The 16,097-nt window shown below is 46.9% G+C and overlaps 1 protein-coding gene across 2 annotated transcripts; it reads left to right on the forward strand.

Moving 5' to 3' along the window:
- The first annotated feature begins 1,605 nt into the window (after positions 1-1,605).
- On the forward strand, positions 1,606-15,241 carry MRPL1 (mitochondrial ribosomal protein L1). Of its 2 annotated transcripts, XM_030449724.1 has the most exons (9): positions 1,606-1,688; positions 1,912-2,011; positions 2,525-2,765; positions 4,891-4,974; positions 6,550-6,621; positions 6,847-6,958; positions 8,087-8,187; positions 13,823-13,904; positions 14,924-15,241. In XM_030449724.1, exons 1-9 carry the CDS (start codon positions 1,655-1,657, stop codon positions 15,091-15,093), a joined length of 996 nt encoding a protein of 331 aa, XP_030305584.1. In that variant the 5' UTR covers positions 1,606-1,654; the 3' UTR covers positions 15,094-15,241. The 2 variants fall into 2 exon arrangements, with proteins under 2 accessions (XP_030305584.1, XP_030305585.1); XM_030449725.1 differs by lacking the exon at positions 6,550-6,621.
- The last annotated feature ends 856 nt before the right edge of the window (positions 15,242-16,097 follow it).

The raw sequence follows: 16,097 nt of genomic DNA on the forward strand, positions 1-16,097 counted from the left end.
GGGTGATCAGGCATTGGAATGGGCTGCCCAGGGAAGTAGTGGATTCTCCGTGTCTGGAGATCTTTCCAAAGAGCCTGGATGTGGCACTGAGTGCCATGGGCTGGGAACTGCAGCGGGAGTGGATCAAGGGTTGGACTTGATGATCTCTGAGGTCCCTTCCAACCCAGCCAGTTCTAGGATTCTAAGATTCTATGAATATGGGGGAGACTGCTGGGGCTGCTTGTCCCCCAGAGTCTGGAGGTGAGGGGGTGAGTGAAGGGAAACTCGAGGGAAGGGCAAACCTCCTCCTCCTGGCTTTGAGGGTGCAGGGGGCTCCTCAGCGTCACTCATGTTGGTGTTCTCTGCAGCTCCCGTCCTGGGAATCCTTCAGGTTTTAGGTTTTATGGACCCCGATGAGAGGAGGGCTGGTGATCTGGGTAGGACACGCAGGTAAGTGTCACACAGGCTCAGAGCTCTCTCAGGAACCCCAGAACCCTTTCCATGGCCATTTATACGTTGGATGAGGAAGAACATGGGCCCAAGAGATTTTAATTTGAGTTTGCTTCCAACTGGAGTGCTGCTGGCTGGAGAAAGCTCATTTATGGTCTGATGTGGGAAGAGCAGGAGGTTCTGGGGTGGAACGAGGGGTTTTGGTAGGGAATGGGTTTCAGGGGTGCATGCTGACCACGAGCCCACGCTTCCCTTCCAGGGCCAAAATCCACAGGCCTGGTGTGGGAATAGTTGGAGGCTCCCAAGGGAATTGAGGAGCCATGGATGAGGAGGGTAAAGGATGCAGGTTACCTGAGCCCAGGTGCATCTTCAGCAGAGCCACGGGGTGAGTCTTGTGTTACATCTGCTGCCACTCTAGACAATGTACATGCCTAATGCCCATCAGACAAGAACACTTACCCTAAAACCTGCCTTTTAAACTCACACTTTGTCACTCCTCTCACTGAGACTTTTTAACCAGAGTTGTTGGGGTTTTTTTCCCCTTCTGGGAGCCTCTCATCTCCCCATCTTGATCCTTTCCTAGGACACCGATGTATAAATACATTGGACAAGCAGACTTTGGGTTTGTCACTTGTTTTCCATACACATTTTACAAATATTTCCAAGCCAACCAACAGATGAGATACACCCCAGCTCCAAATTCCCCTCGGGAAGGACTTGGTTGGATTTATTCTTGGGCACAGGTGGAGCAGGGAGGAAAAGGAAACTGCGGGAGCTGGGATGCACGTGTAGCGAGGGACAGGAGTACAGCCCACAGGAGGTGTGTGAACAGTTTAGGACGTGGTTCAGCAGAGTTTTTAGAGGTGATTGCTGCTCACAGGTGTAGAGCAGGAACTTTTCCCAACCCATTCCGAGGGGAAGGGCTCTGCCTGCCATGTTGGGTCTCTGAGGGGCAGGCCCTGCGTTCACTGGGCAGCTGTGTTTGCTGCGGGGACAGCTCTGGTTTGTACCGAGGCCGCTTTTCAGGCTGGTTAAGAACCGAACCGGGCCTTCCCATCATGGAACGGGACCGAACCGAACCGGATGCCAGGAGGGGACGGGCGGGAGGTGACACCGCGTGGCGCTTCCGGCAGCAGCCGGCAGCACCCTGCCCGGTCCGTCACCGGAACTTTTCTTCTGGGGTTTGGGGAGCGCTTTGCGCGCCGCACCCCGGCGGCTCCGCAAGATGGCGGCGCCCGTTGGCCGCTGCCTGTGGAGAGGTGAAGGGGACTCCTTGTTTCTCCGTGTTCACCGCCGGCAGAACGTGCAGTTTGGCTGCCGCCTCCGCTCTGTCTCCAGCCGGGGGGGGTTTCTGTTCTTCGCGGGGCAAGGGGTGACCTTGAGGGGTGTTGGGGCCCGGGCATGGCGGGGGTGGTGAGCGCCCTGGGGAGGTGAGGGAGGCCGGGGCGCCTGTCTGAGGCTGTGGTTGCTTTGTCCTCGCAGTTCTGGCCCCACGTCGCGGCGGGGTCTACCCCGGGCTCGACCAGCGCCTCGCCGCCGTCCCTGCCTTGGTGCTCTCCCGGCCCTACGCAGCGGCTGCCAAGTGAGTGTCTCTCCTTCCATCCGAGGGCAGCTCTCTTGGCCCTCGGGGGTCCTGGGGCAGCGAGTGGCGTTTTCGGTGTGTGCAGTGTTGCTTTAACAGCCGAGCTGGCCTCGGTGGCATCTGACAAGCTGCTAACCTCGAGAAACAGCCTGGAGTGGCCGGCTGGGCTGGCAGGGAGTGTTTTCTGTTACTTCTTAATAATGACCACAGAATCCCAGAGTGCCAGGGTGGAAGGGACCTCAAGGATCCCCTGCTCCAACCCTTCTGGTATTATTGTTTCTCTGAGATCTCTCAGCACCCCAGAGAGCTGAGACTCAGAGGCTTTATTGCTGCAGAGCATTATTAAAATGCCCTCCTCAGGCAGCCTCATTTAAACAAACAGTGATGATGGGCACCAGCAGAGGAGCAGAGGGAAGGGGCAGAACACGCAACCCCACGTTTTCCTGTTCCAACACGTGCCAGAGTCCTCAGTCAGTGATTGAATGCTTTTTTGTTTGGTTGTTTGTTTGTCAGAACTGCAAAAAAGAGTTTCAAAAAGGCCAAGCAGGGAGAAACAAAGAAGAAAGGCACTGGTAGGAGGCCCCTGCTGAGCAAGCCAGTGGATGATGTGTACCTGACCTGGCTGTACAAACGCCCCTCCTACGGCCTGGAGCAGGCTGTGGCCATGCTGAAGAAATTCCAGGAGCTGGACTTCACCCACCCCAGGCAGCATGTCTACATCAATGTCTTCCTAGATATGGCTCTAGAGAAAAAGGTAGGGTGGGAGTAGTTTCAGTTTTTGCCTCTTTTATTGTTTTTTCTTTATTTTTTTTTTAACCTGGGAGAGTTGTGTTTGAAGTGCTGCTGGCAGCTGCCTCCTGTCCTGCAGCTTCTCAGGCTGCCAGAATAATGTCTGCTTTTGCAGCTGCCTTTTTGTATCATCATTAAGGATCCCTCACACTCCTGAGGTAAAGAGAATCACCATTGAGGGTTTGGAAAGCAGGCTGTTGTGTGAGCAAACTTCAGGCTGTTGTGTGACCAAAATTGAGGCTGTTGTGTGAGGAGAATCCAGGCTGTTGTGTGAGCAAACTTCAGGCTGTTGTGTGACCAAAATTGAGGCTGTTGTGTGAGCAAACTTCAGGCTGTTGTGTGACCAAAATTGAGGCTGTTGTGTGACCAGAATTCAGGCTGTTGTGTGACCAGAATTCAGGCTGTTGTGTGACCAGAATTCAGGCTGTTGTGTGACCAGAATTCAGGCTGTTGTGTGAGCAGAATTCAGGCTGTTGTGTGACCAGAATTCAGGCTGTTGTGTGAGCAGAATTCAGGCTGTTGTGTGAGCAGAATTCAGGCTGTTGTGTGAGCAGAATTCAGGCTGTTGTGTGAGCAGAATTCAAGCTGTTGTGTGACCAGAATTCAAGCTGTTGTGTGACCAAAATTGAGGCTGTTGTGTGAGCAGAATTCAGGCTGTTGTGTGAGCAGAATTCAGGCTGTTGTGTGACCAGAATTCAGGCTGTTGTGTGACCAGAATTCAGGCTGTTGTGTGACCAGAATTCAAGCTGTTGTGTGAGCAAACTTCAGGCTGTTGTGTGAGGAGAATTCAGGCTGTTGTGTGAGGAGAATTCAGGCTGTTTTGTGACCAAACTTCAGGCTGTTTTGTGACCAGAATTCAAGCTGTTTTGTGACCAGAATTCAAGCTGTTGTGTGACCAGAATTCAAGCTGTTGTGTGACCAGAATTCAAGCTGTTGTGTGACCAGAATTCAAGCTGTTGTGTGACCAAAATTGAGGCTGTTGTGTGAGCAAACTTCAGGCTGTTGTGTGAGCAAACTTCAGGCTGTTGTGTGAGGAGAATCCAGGCTGTTGTGTGAGCAAACTTCAGGCTGTTGTGTGAGCAAACTTCAGGCTGTTGTGTGAGGAGAATCCAGGCTGTTGTGTGAGCAAACTTCAGGCTGTTGTGTGAGCAAACTTCAGGCTGTTGTGTGACCAGAATTCAGGCTGTTGTGTGACCAGAATTCAGGCTGTTGTGTCACCAAACTTCAGGCTGTTGTGTCACCAAACTTCAGGCTGTTTTGTGACCAGAATTCAGGCTGTTTTGTGACCAAACTTCAGGCTGTTGTGTGTCCAAAATTCATTTCTGGCCAGAAGTGATCAAACTAAACAAAGCATTACATCTCTCTGGGCTTTCCAGCTGAAGAGTGGTTCCCAAAATGAGCTGTGGGGTGATTGTTGGAGGGAGATGCATAGAGGCAAGCTGCTTCCTGCCTCTCCTTCACCTTGTTTTGATGGATTTATTCAAACAAACATCATTCCTTGAAAGTGGGCCTGTGTTTTTTCATTTGAAGTGTTTAGCCCGGGTCATTCTTCCCCTAAAACTCCTTCTCCTTCCCCCACAAGTAGAAAAGAGGCCACTTTACAGCTGGTTTCTTTGCACAGGTAACTAAAAACCCTTTGGTGTAGTCCCTTAGAGACAGGGGCTGCTTGAAGTTCCTGCTTGAGGAGCTGCAGAGTTCCTGCTCCTGCTCCTGGTGTGCTTGAGGCTCCTTGCTGAGCCCATTCCCTTGGCTGCTGCAGAACCTTGCAGCTGAGCTGCAGCTCCAGCACCTCAGTGTTTGGTGCTGCCTGGCAGCAATTCACCCCTGCAGCCACTGACCCCAGCCCCTTTCCCTTGCAGCATCATTAGTTGGGGTTTATTTAACTTAAGATTTGATTAACTTCAGATTTGAGTCCATGCCAGAGATAAAACAGCATCAGAACCCAGGCACCTGCTGGTTTGCTGTGATTCTGGGTGAGGAAACTCCTGTGCAAGGATGCACCAGTATCACCCAATCCTGTAATTTGTCCTGAAGTCATCATAATAATAACAAATTTTTGTTGTTTTGACATTTTCCTTTTCCCTCCTTAGAAAAAAGTGGATCCATTTTCAGGTGTTGTTCTCCTTCCACACCGCTACACGGAGGAAACAAACAAGGTCTTGGTTTTCACAGAGGTGGGTGAAAACACACAGCTTCCAGCACAACTGCTGCCCTTGTCAGGGCTCCACCTTTTGTTGACAACACCCTGCAGGTACTTTACAGAACTCTAAAGTCCTTCCAGGACTTGTCTTCAACAGCAGGTGGGGTGACAAAACATCTTAGAGGTTCCTGCTGGAGGTTTGTGTGTGGGAAAAGGCTGAGTGGCTGAGACTTGCTGGTGCTTTTGGTTGGAAGTGTGGAGCTGTTCAGTTTTGGTGAGGAGAAAGAAGTTTGGTTCTGGCTTTGAGTCACAAAAATCTGTTTGTAGCAAAAGCTTCAGGCAAAGTCTTTACAACACTGATGGCTTTTGGCTTTCCAGGTTTCAGAGGGTTATTAAAAGTATTAAAGAACCTTGCAGGGCAGAGGTGAGGTGAGCTTCTGGGTGCTCTTGGAAAGCCAAGGTTAGTAGGGCTTCCAGAAGCTGAGTGCCCTGATTTTACTGTGGGTTTTGTAGCATGTTCTCTGCTTCTGGGGACAGAGTGGTTGGAGAGCAGCCAGGCAGAAAGGGAGCTGGGAGTCTGGATTGCCAGGAAGCTGAACAGGAGCCAGCAGTGTGCCCAGGTGGCCAAGAAGGCCAATGGCATCCTGGGCTGGCTCAGGAACAGCGTGGCCAGCAGGTCCAGGGAAGGGATTCTGCCCCTGTGCTCAGCCCTGGGGAGGCCACAGCTTGAGTCCTGTGTCCAGTTCTGGGCCCCTCAGCTCAGGAAGGAGATTGAGGTGCTGGAGCAGGTCCAGAGAAGAGCAAGGAGGCTGTGAAGGGATCCAGCAGAATTCCTGTGAGGAAGGGCTGAGGGAGCTGGGGGTGTTGAGGCTGGAGAAGAGGAGGCTCAGGGGAGACCTCATCACTCTCTGCAACTCCCTGAAAGGAGGTTGGAGCCAGGGGGGGGTTGGGCTCTTTTCCCAGGCAACTCTCAGCAAGACAAGAGGGCAGGGTCTCAAGTTGTGCCAGGGGAGGTTTAGGTTGGAGATGAGAAAGAATTTCTTTCTGGAGAGGGTGATCAGGCATTGGAATGGGCTGCCCAGGGAAGTAGTGGATTCTCCGTGTCTGGAGATATTTCCAAAGAGCCTGGATGTGGCACTGAGTGCCATGGGCTGGGAACCACGGGGGGAGTGGATCAAGGGTTGGACTTGATGATCTCTGAGGTCCCTTCCAACCCAGCCCATTCTAGGATTCTATGATTTTCTTTTTAACTTAGAGGTTGGCTCCATCCAGTGGATGGTTGATTGTAGGGATGGGGAGAAAGGGCTTTAGAGAGAGCTCCTCAGGAAATGGGGATGGGCTTTTCTCCTCCCTCCCCATTAGAAGTCAGCTCAAGACTTCAGTCTCACTTCACAGTGGGACCTGGGGTGGAGCTGCTGCTCCTGTAGTAAATCACCAGCATTAGCTATTTTTGGTCTTTGGTTGCATTAAGCCATTCTTAGCTTCTTAACCTCCAAATAACCTGTTTTTTACACCCAGTTGCCCCAGATAAATCACCTATCCAGTGCTGTTGATACAGACTGATTGGTAGTAGAGATGTTACTAAATTTTATTTTTTTTTCCTCAACAGAATGAACAAGAAGCTGAAATAGCTCGGGAGAATGGAGCTGCTATTGTGGGAGGAGTTGAATTAGTCAAATGGGTATCTTATTTTTATTTAGTATTTTATTTGGTATTTTTAAGCAGTCTTAACTTAAGCAGTGACTGAGGGAACAAGAACCCTCACATCCAGTAACTTCAAGCTAGAAGTTAGCAGCCAATGTGCAGAGTGAGCGTGGGGCTTCATGCTTAGACATGCTTGTAGATCAGCTTGCATACTGAGGTAATTAATTTGATTGCTAAATGTATTTAATTGTTTTGATTGCAGATTTTGGAAGATGAGATCCAAGCAGACTTCTATGTAGCTGTCCCTGCAATAATCCCTAAGCTGATACCACTGAGGAACAAACTGAAACGAAAATACCCAAACACAAAAAGAAGTAAGAAGCAATTCTTTCATTCTTTCTTACAGATCTCAAGCACTCAACAAGGTTCAGCTCTAGAGGTGTCACTGAACCCTTTTGGATGAGGCTGTGTAATCACATTGAGCATTACACTGTATGTGACTGAACCACTTGGTTTGTCTTACCTAAGAGTAGCTTGACAATTCCTTTACAATTCCAGCCTTGGAGCAGTCAGATGTGGGCTTGGAATCAAGGTAGGTTTGCCTGTTAGTTGTGATCAAACTAAATATGGTTCAGAATATAATATATATATTCAGAATATAATAATATAATTCAGAATAGAATACTCTTCTGAAGTCACCCAGGAGAACAGGAACAGCTTTAAACCCACACTGTATTCACTCAGTTGTGTTGTCAGGTGTGCAGTTGTTTGGGTCCCAGCTGCATGGGTGCTGCTGCTCCCTCTGCCTGTTCTTTACTACTCAACAATGAGGTTTTTATGCTTTCCCTGAGCTCAGCCTGCTCCCTGGCCTGCCTGGTTTCTCCTTTTCCATAATGCTCAGGACATTTCAGGTCAGGTTTTTGCAGCAGCAAACATCAGTCTCTCATTACTTTGGTTCTCCCTTGCTGGCTGGCTTGATTTTAGTAACCTGTCAGGGCTCTACTTCAAATAGGAAAGAAAAGAGAAGGAAAGGGGTGGTTTTCAGATACAGAGCTTGTGCCAGCTGTGTGGAGAAACACTGAGTTTGGAACCTTTTCCTTCCCCGCAGCTGAGAGGAGGAACTTGTGCCTCAGGTGGTGGGAATGGTGGGGTTGCCAGGCTGGGCTGCAGTAGATTTGCTTTCAGGCAGGATCTGGGGACTTGTTCTAAGCCAAACTCTGTAGGTTCTGGTCTCCCAAGCTGCTGTAATTTCATTGGGTATTAAAGTTTTGGTTTATATATACATAGAAAGGGTATTTATAGTCTTGTAGTCTTTATTTATTACTTCTCTTACTGTGTGAACTGCTTGATGAGGAAGGGAGGGGTGTGATACCTGTAACGTGTGAGGACACCACAGTCTTATACAGGAAACTGTGTTTTTGAGAGGAGTTTAGCTGAAAGACTGAATTCTCTCTTTCCTACTATCTGTAGCACCACTCAGGCAACTTTTTCTTTTAAATTAGATTCCCTGGGCACTGATATTCCCAAAATGCTGCAGCTCTTCAGAGATGGTCTTGAGTATACTGTGCAAGATGAGAACGTCATCAAGACAAGAATAGCCAGAGTAAGTTGGATATCTTGTGTGTTCTTAAGTTTTAACTGCTGACCAAAACTGAAAGGAGTATTAAAAGAGGAGGAAAACCATGGTTTTGATCTGTGTGTTCCCAGGATTTTTAACCATGTGCTTTAACTCACCTGTGAAGGAAACAGAACTCTTATTCCTTGCTGTGTGACACCTTCAGCTGATTTGTGCTCATAGAAAATGGCTCTGCTAAAGAGCAAGGCATCACCTGATGTTAAGAGGCTAAGGTTGCCAGGAAGGGGATTTCTATTTGCCACAATTTGCAAGGAATTGGAATAATAAAGAAAATAGGATGAAAAAGGTGCTATTTCTCCCCATCTCCCTGTGAGCTGACATCTTAGTGTAGGCTTCCCTTTCCTCCTACCTTCCTCAGTGCTCTTGTGTCAGTAAAATAAAGCTTATTTGATTTTGGGTTTGTTTTTTGAAGCAAATAAACTATGGGTTGTAAGTCCTTATGCACAGGAGGATCAGAAATGTTTGCTTCAACTCAGTAGCTGAAAGGCTTCTTTAATTTTGAGCACTTTACTCCTGAGCTGGAGCAAAAAGCAAGAACTGTTTGCATGACACCTGGAATATCAAATTCCTTTGTGTTTTGCTGTCACATCAGAAATCAGGATACATGAGAGTGTTTGTTCTCTCTTCTTTTTTTAATGCTGTTATTATGTTTTCCTTAATAATTTGAAAATTAATTTCCCCTGCTCCAAGCTGTGGTTTGATTTATTTTTATTTTAAAAATTATTTTATTTTATTGTTGTTTTCATTGTTTTGTCTGCAGTGATACAGAAGCAAATGTACAAGATACCTCACCCTGGAGGCTTTGCCAGCCAGCAGGGTTGGAGATAAGCAAGTTTCTTAATTTGTGCTTGTGAATTTCAAGGACTTCCTCAGCTCTGTGGTGCTTAGCACTGAGGTTCTTGGGACTCTCCTGCTGCAGTGTGTTGTGTATTATATTTTGGTACAGTCAGGAAGCATCTTTGGCTGTGGGAAACACCTTGAATCTAGTTTTTGTTTCAAGTATTGTGATGGTATTCTTTAGTTTTTGCTAGGGACTGCCTAAACTTGAGTCCTTTTATATGTAGGATCAGCTAAAAGAGCAGTGCCCTGATGACACTAATTACAGCTGCAGTTGGTAGGGCCCTGCAGCCATGGCTGGAGGTCCTGACAAGAAAACCACATCCTCTTCCTGCTGTGCAGTGTGGGTGACACAACCCACAGAGGTTCTGGCTCTGAGCAGCCCAGCCCTGCAGTTTGGTGGCACACCACAAGCTTTGGTGCAGCCAGAGGTGTCCCTGTCCAAGCCAACAAGGAGGTTCTGGTGGTTCTGGTATCAGGAACAGCGTGGCCAGCAGGTCCAGGGAAGGGATTCTGCCCCTGTGCTCAGCCCTGGTGAGGCCACAGCTTGAGTCCTGTGTCCAGTTCTGGGCCCCTCAGCTCAGGAAGGAGATTGAGGTGCTGGAGCAGGTCCAGAGAAGAGCAAGGAGGCTGTGAAGGGATCCAGCAGAATTGCTGTGAGGAAGGGCTGAGGGAGCTGGGGGTGTTGAGGCTGGAGAAGAGGAGGCTCAGGGGAGACCTCATCACTCTCTCCAACTCCCTGAAAGGAGGTTGGAGCCAGGGGGGGGTTGGGCTCTTTTCCCAGGCAACTCTCAGCAAGACAAGAGGGCAGGGTCTCAAGTTGTGCCAGGGGAGGTTTAGGTTGGAGATGAGAAAGAATTTCTTTCTGGAGAGGGTGATCAGGCATTGGAATGGGCTGCCCAGGGAAGTAGTGGATTCTCCGTGTCTGGAGATCTTTCCAAAGAGCCTGGATGTGGCACTGAGTGCCATGGGCTGGGAACTGCAGCGGGAGTGGATCAAGGGTTGGACTTGATGATCTCTGAGGTCCCTTCCAACCCAGCCAGTTCTAGGATTCTATGAAGGAACTCTTCCTCTTGGCTCAGAAACAGAAGGGGGAGGGTTTTGCTGCCACCTCTGTCACCTGTGTGACTAACCCTGCCCAGACAGGGCACCCTGTTGTGTGTTGTGAGTGTGCAGGGGGATGACTCAGTGCTTACAGCCTGGGTAAAATGTCTCCACCCTCCCTTAGCTGCTCTCCTCTTTCCCTGACCCAGTTTTCTTGCTGTCTGCACAGCAGTGCTGGGAGGAAATGGAGAGAGAGCCTGCAAGGCTGGGGGAGCCTCCAGTGGCCACATGAAGCTGCTCACCACTCAATCAAGAGCTTTTTATCATTTAAATCTCATCAGCAAAAAAAAAATAAAATTATGTATTACACAGAAGTGTGAAGATCTATTGCTGTATTCCAGACAGCAGCAGAGATGTTTCTGGGAGCCTGCCAAGCTGGAGTTGCACAGAGATGTTTTCCCTTAAGTGCTTCTGTCTCATGTTGCCTGTTAGTGCAATTATGGCAGCAGTTTGATGTAATGCTGTGTAAGTCAGCAACCTGGGCGGTGTTTTCTTTGGAGTAATTGAGATATGTTTGAAAAGCCCAAAAGCTGACAGCAGTTAAGTTTAATTTGTAAACCTGAAGTTGTGAAACTGGGAGTGAAAAATGTGCTTTTAAAACATGGAGGCTGCAGGAGAAGGGAGACAAATGAGGACACTCAGGGTATCTCCTTCAGAATCAGCTGTCTACAGAGAGTAGCTTAAAATAATTTTTTTTTGGAGTTATGACATGTTTTTTGAGTCCAGATATGGTGCTGTTGAGCATTACAGAATAGTCCTTTTCCTACATTGGGAGTTTTCTCCAGAAAAATCAGAATCCAAATGTGTCACCTGGAAGGAATTTCCACTTAATCTTCCAATCTGTGCAGAGAGCTGCCTGCAGAAATGGTTCTGTGGAAGAGGATAAAATGGTTGCAGGAGGTGAGACTTCAAGGTTTGTGGGGAAGAAGGTGTTTTGTGGTAAAGGGACCTCTTTAAATTCACAGGGTCAGAAATATGGAGAGGTGAGTGCTGAGCCAGAGACCTCTCAGACTTGGTACAGGGGACAGAGAGGTGCAAGGAAATGAGAGTATCCTGCTGGAATTGCCTGGCAGTTTGGTCTGCAGCACAGATACAGAGCCCTGAATGATCCCTTGATACAAACATCTACATGCAGCTCAGAGGTTAAAGAGGGTGCTGTAACAGCAAGGCATCTTCCTGGGTTTCATTTGCATATTTAGCCAGCAGGTAGCCAAGTGGCTCCTTGTGTGTTCAGTTGCAGCCTTCTAAAGATCCCTGGGAAGACCAGAAAGGTTGGGATTTCATGAATGAGGTTGTAAATCTGATCTGGTTTGGTGAAACTTGAGCAATACTGAGCTTTAATAGGCAATTCCCCACTAGGCAGCAGAGTTAGTGGGAGGTCTTTGTAAATACATAAGTTTATTATCTGAAAAAAAAACCCCAAACACTTCCCTCAACCTTTTCACAGCACTTTGTGCTCTTGTGAAGAGAAATATCCTGAACTTTGGACAGCAAGATAGGTAATAATCCATCTCTGTATTCTGATTGTAGACTATACTGTCATTTTCTAAGGTACTTTATGGTTAGGTTGAATTTACAGAAAGTGGGCTTGAAATTGATTTAGAGTTGCTCCCTCTGCAGACGTGGTTATTCTGCAGGAAGGTTCAGGACTTAACAGATATTTAAGTCTCCCTGCAATTGATCTGAACAGAATTGTGCAGCCTTGAAGCTCTGGTACTGCTGTCAGCTCGAGGCTTTGAATTAAACTAAATAGCTGGGTGCTGATCCACACTGACTGCATAGACACAGGGATTTACTGTGGGATGCTTAATTTGGAAGCTGGGATGTTTCTTTGGTCGTGGCAGCTATTTTGAAATAATTGGAACCCTCTGAGCATTACCTGTCTTCATTATGGAGCTGGTAAATCATGGCATGGGATCTCTGGGGCTGTGTCATGTTGTCTGGCTCAAGGCAAGGCACCCTGTCCTATTCAACAAACACAGGGTATTAACTGAGGTGTTCATAATCTGAGCAGGCTCCTGTCTCAGTGCTGTACTGCCAGATCTCTGTAAGAAGTTGTAACTTGTTTTAGAGCAGCTTGCAAGTGCTGTCTCTTAGGAGTGCTCCCAGGCTTCATTACAGGTGATGAATGCCAAGGAGCTCACTGAAACTCTGCAGCTCATGTAAAACTTGAACTTAGTCTTCAGTTTTGGAAGCAAACTGTTCAAACTTTCACTTGCAGTATGGTTTCTAATTCATTATTACTGATTGTTTTTTTTATTTTAGGGCGAGTGTTCCTTTATTTTGAATTCAGGACAGCGTGGTGAGCCTGGCAGCCAAGTTAAATGCTCAGCATTAACTCACAGAGTTTTATGTCTGTTAATTTGGGGATGATTAAGCACGTTGCAATCAGCATAACAATGATAAAGACAAATGTTTGCTGGCCTCTGTAACAGAGGAACTGCTTTGGGATTTTAAGTCTGCCAGGAGAGCATAAAGAGAGATTAATGGAGCAGGTCATGGAGGAGAGTAGTCAGGTTTAATTATTTCTGTTATGAAGCAATGCATACATTTACAGATGAGTGAGGTATTAATCAGATCTGCTTGTGCCACTTTGGGACATGGTGGAGAGGAAGAGGAGAACCCAGTGGTACCTGAACTCCCCCTTAAAATGGGGTTAATTCTGTGAGAATAAATACCACTTATGCATCTCTCTTCATCACAAGTTATGTGTTCCTGAAGGTGAGACAAAGAGCACTCATGATTTGAAGTGATGAGTGTATGAGGGAGGGAAGGGGTATTAGTTTTTTGGCAGCAGTACTGCTCCACTTCCATGCATCTGGGATTGATCCAGTGAGGATCAGGTAGGGAGGACGTGGCTGCCCCATCCCTGGCAGTGTCCAAGTCCAGGTTGGATGGGGCTTGGAGCAACCTGGGCTGGTGGGAGGTGTCCCTGCCCATGCAGGGGGGTTGGGACTAGGGGAGCTTTAAGGTCTCAACCCATTCTGTGGTTCTGGATGTCTCAGGTGAGGTGTGGTTAAGTGTTCAGTTAGCTGAAGACACTGGGCTGAAGGAGGAGCCATCTTACACAGCTTCTGTTGTAAGGTCCAAAATGCCACTGACAGGACCAGGGTGTGTAAAAGGGGTAACTACAGAACTGGGATGTGTTTGGAGCACAGAGCTTCCATGCACTTTGTGTAAAAAGTAGAAATTCCATGTGGTATTTTAAACTAGGAAAGAAAAGGGGAAGGAGCTCTTCAAATTTGAAATGATTGATTTGGTTCTGTTGAAGCTCTTAATGCCTTCAGTTGTAGATGGTTGTGGTCTTTGGCAGCTACTTCTTGAAGCTCTTTGCCTCAAATACTTTAATTTTAATGTGAGTTTTGCAGGAACACAGGTATGTACATTGGTTTTTAAGAGTTTTAACCTCTTTAGGGCTGTGAGAATTCAACATCACAAGTAGAAATTTGGAGAATAATGATGAGCACAAAATGATGTATAAACCACTTCTTTTCCCTGAGTCATTTGGGCAAAGCTGCTAATGGGATTTGTAGCTCCTTAACAGGGAAGACAGAGAAACAAATTCCCTCCAAATTCAGAATAAATACATCCCCAATGCTTTCAGGTCTCTTAGTTTAGGTTTCAAGTATCACTGTGGCTAACTCTGCATTCTCTTTTTCAGCTGGATATGCCTACAGAGCAGATAATTGCCAATCTGAAAGCAGTTGTCCATGATATCTGCACATACAAGCCATCAAATTACAGTGAGTAACTCCTCTTCTGCTGTGGCACTTGAGGTTACAGCAAACAAGAGGAAGAAATGAGGTGGTCATTGGATGACTTTGCTGCTTTCTCTGCCTTGGGACAGGAGGGAGGGGGTTGTAAGGCAACTCAATAAATCTCTGATTGCTCCACGGCTCTACCTAAATATCTGTGTGAGCCAAGGAGTGGAACCTTGGAGAAAACTAAGCTGGCAGGCATGATGCTTCAATAGATTAAAGCCATGCAAGGAAATCCTTGAGAGATGGAGGAGTGCAGCATCTGGGTCTCTTGGTTTTACCCTCCTGACAGGAATCTGGACCCAAAATCCACCTGCAGTTAAAACCTATCCTTCAGTCAACATCTAGACTGGTGGTAGCTGCCCTGTTTGAAACTATACCACCTTTTTTTTTATCTTGTTACTAAAATATTTTTTAATTTTCTGCTCCTCTGAGGGAAGATTTTTTAATTGGTTTTTTTTTCTTTTTCACTTCCTTAGCAAAAGGATCAGGTTACATAGGAGTAAAGGTGTGAATTCTGCATGTTGTTCCTTGCTCTTCTGAGCAAAGAGTGGGGACAACCAACTCTTTGCTCTCTTTTGTCATCATGAAGTAAGCTTTACACAAATCTCATCTTAGCTGGAGTGGAAATGGTGATTTATGAACCTCATTTTATGGAAGAATAGCTTTGTTTAAGCCAAGAGAACAACTTCCTCTGTTGATACTGACTTAATGTCTGCAGAAAGAATGATCTTGCACCTCTCCTAGTGGTGCTGTTAGTAATAAGTACAGAGAACAGACCATAAGAAGCCAAATACACATCACATGCCTCTAGAAGCATGTTAGCCCCCCAAAAAAAAATAAAATAGGGGGGGTTGGTTGACTTGAAATACAAGTAAATGGAAGCAGAAGGCTCTGATTCTGGTCATGTGCCTGACACAGTATGGATTAGTACCAAGAGAAATCAGCCTGGAGACTTGAGAAGAGGTGGAGTGACCAGTTTGCTGTTGGTCTTTGTTTTCCAGGTCCCCTGGTGCAGCAGTTGGTTATTAGATCTTCAACCAGTGAGGGTTTGCTACTGAACCTGGATGGGCTTCTGCCTCAGGTGGAGAAAGCAGAGGAAATAAAAGATGCAGATGAGGATGATGAAGAAGATGATGAAAAAAAACTTACCCAAGAATCTGTTAGTACCTGACTGTGTATTTCAAATCCTACTTTATCAAGAGAAAAAATAAATCTAACTTGTGAGTTTCATTTGTAAATCCTGCAGAACAGGGAATGTCACAAAGAGGAGACCATTAGCAAAACAGAAGATGTTTTTAAATTCCTTTTCTGGTACCTGACAGCTCCCTTGTGTTAATTTTTTTTTTTCCCTTTGCACTTAGTTCTTATTTTAATAAAAATATTTCTGTAACTCGAGCAGTAATGCCACTGAATTTCCACGCTTGCAGCTCTCAAATCCAGCACATTGCACCCATAATGCTGTTTTTTTTACACCCATAATGCTGGTTTTTTACTCCACTGAAATTGCAGGATGTTCAGTGGTTTTGTTGCCTGGGCTCTGTCCCCACAGAGCAACTCAGGCAGTTCCTTGGGGAGAGCTGCTGTGTAACTTGCTGGATAAGAAAACTAGTTTTTATTTACCATGCCATTTTTCTTCCACATCAGGAGCAGTGTTCCTTTGGGGCTGATGGCAGTGAAGTCTGTGTGGTGCTTCTGCTAGCTCACTTTCTTCTCATTCCATCTGCACACACAGACACTGGAGTGCTGTACTGAGGGCTAGAGCTCTGCTGCTTTGAGCTCTGCATGCAGGTTAGTCTTGGTGACAAAGTGTTTCTGGTGAGGTTTCTCTAAGGAAAACTTGGATGTTAGAATGGGTTGGGTTGGAAGGGACCTTGGAGATTATCCAGTGCCAACCCCCTGCATGGGCAGGGACACCTCCCACCAGCCCAGGTTGCTCCAAGCTTCATCCAGCCTGGACTTGGACACTGCCAGGGATGGAGCTTCCACAATTTCCCTGGACAACCTGGGCCAGGGGCTCAGCACCCTTAAATTTAATTCTTTGTAATGTCTAACCTGAATCTCACCAAGTTTTAAACCATTTCCCTTTTTCCTTTCACTCCACACCTGTGTAAAAAGCCCTACCCCAGAAGAATGATCATGCACCTTCCAACTACTACTATTTCATCTGTGTGCAGC

The sequence above is a fragment of the Calypte anna genome, chromosome 4A (assembly GCF_003957555.1).
Source record: "Calypte anna isolate BGI_N300 chromosome 4A, bCalAnn1_v1.p, whole genome shotgun sequence".
NCBI lineage: Eukaryota > Metazoa > Chordata > Aves > Apodiformes > Trochilidae > Calypte > Calypte anna.

What these genes read in the sequence shown, in the direction of transcription:
- MRPL1 (XM_030449724.1), top strand. Translation starts at nt 1,655, where the DNA reads ATGGCGGCGCCCGTTGGCCGCTGCCTGTGGAGAG. An exon ending in TGGCCGCTGCCTGTGGAGAG is followed by an intron (nt 1,689 to 1,911) that starts GTGAAGGGGACT and finishes TTGTCCTCGCAG; the next exon opens with TTCTGGCCCCACGTCGCGGC. An exon ending in AGGTCTTGGTTTTCACAGAG is followed by an intron (nt 4,975 to 6,549) that starts GTGGGTGAAAAC and finishes TTTCCTCAACAG; the next exon opens with AATGAACAAGAAGCTGAAAT.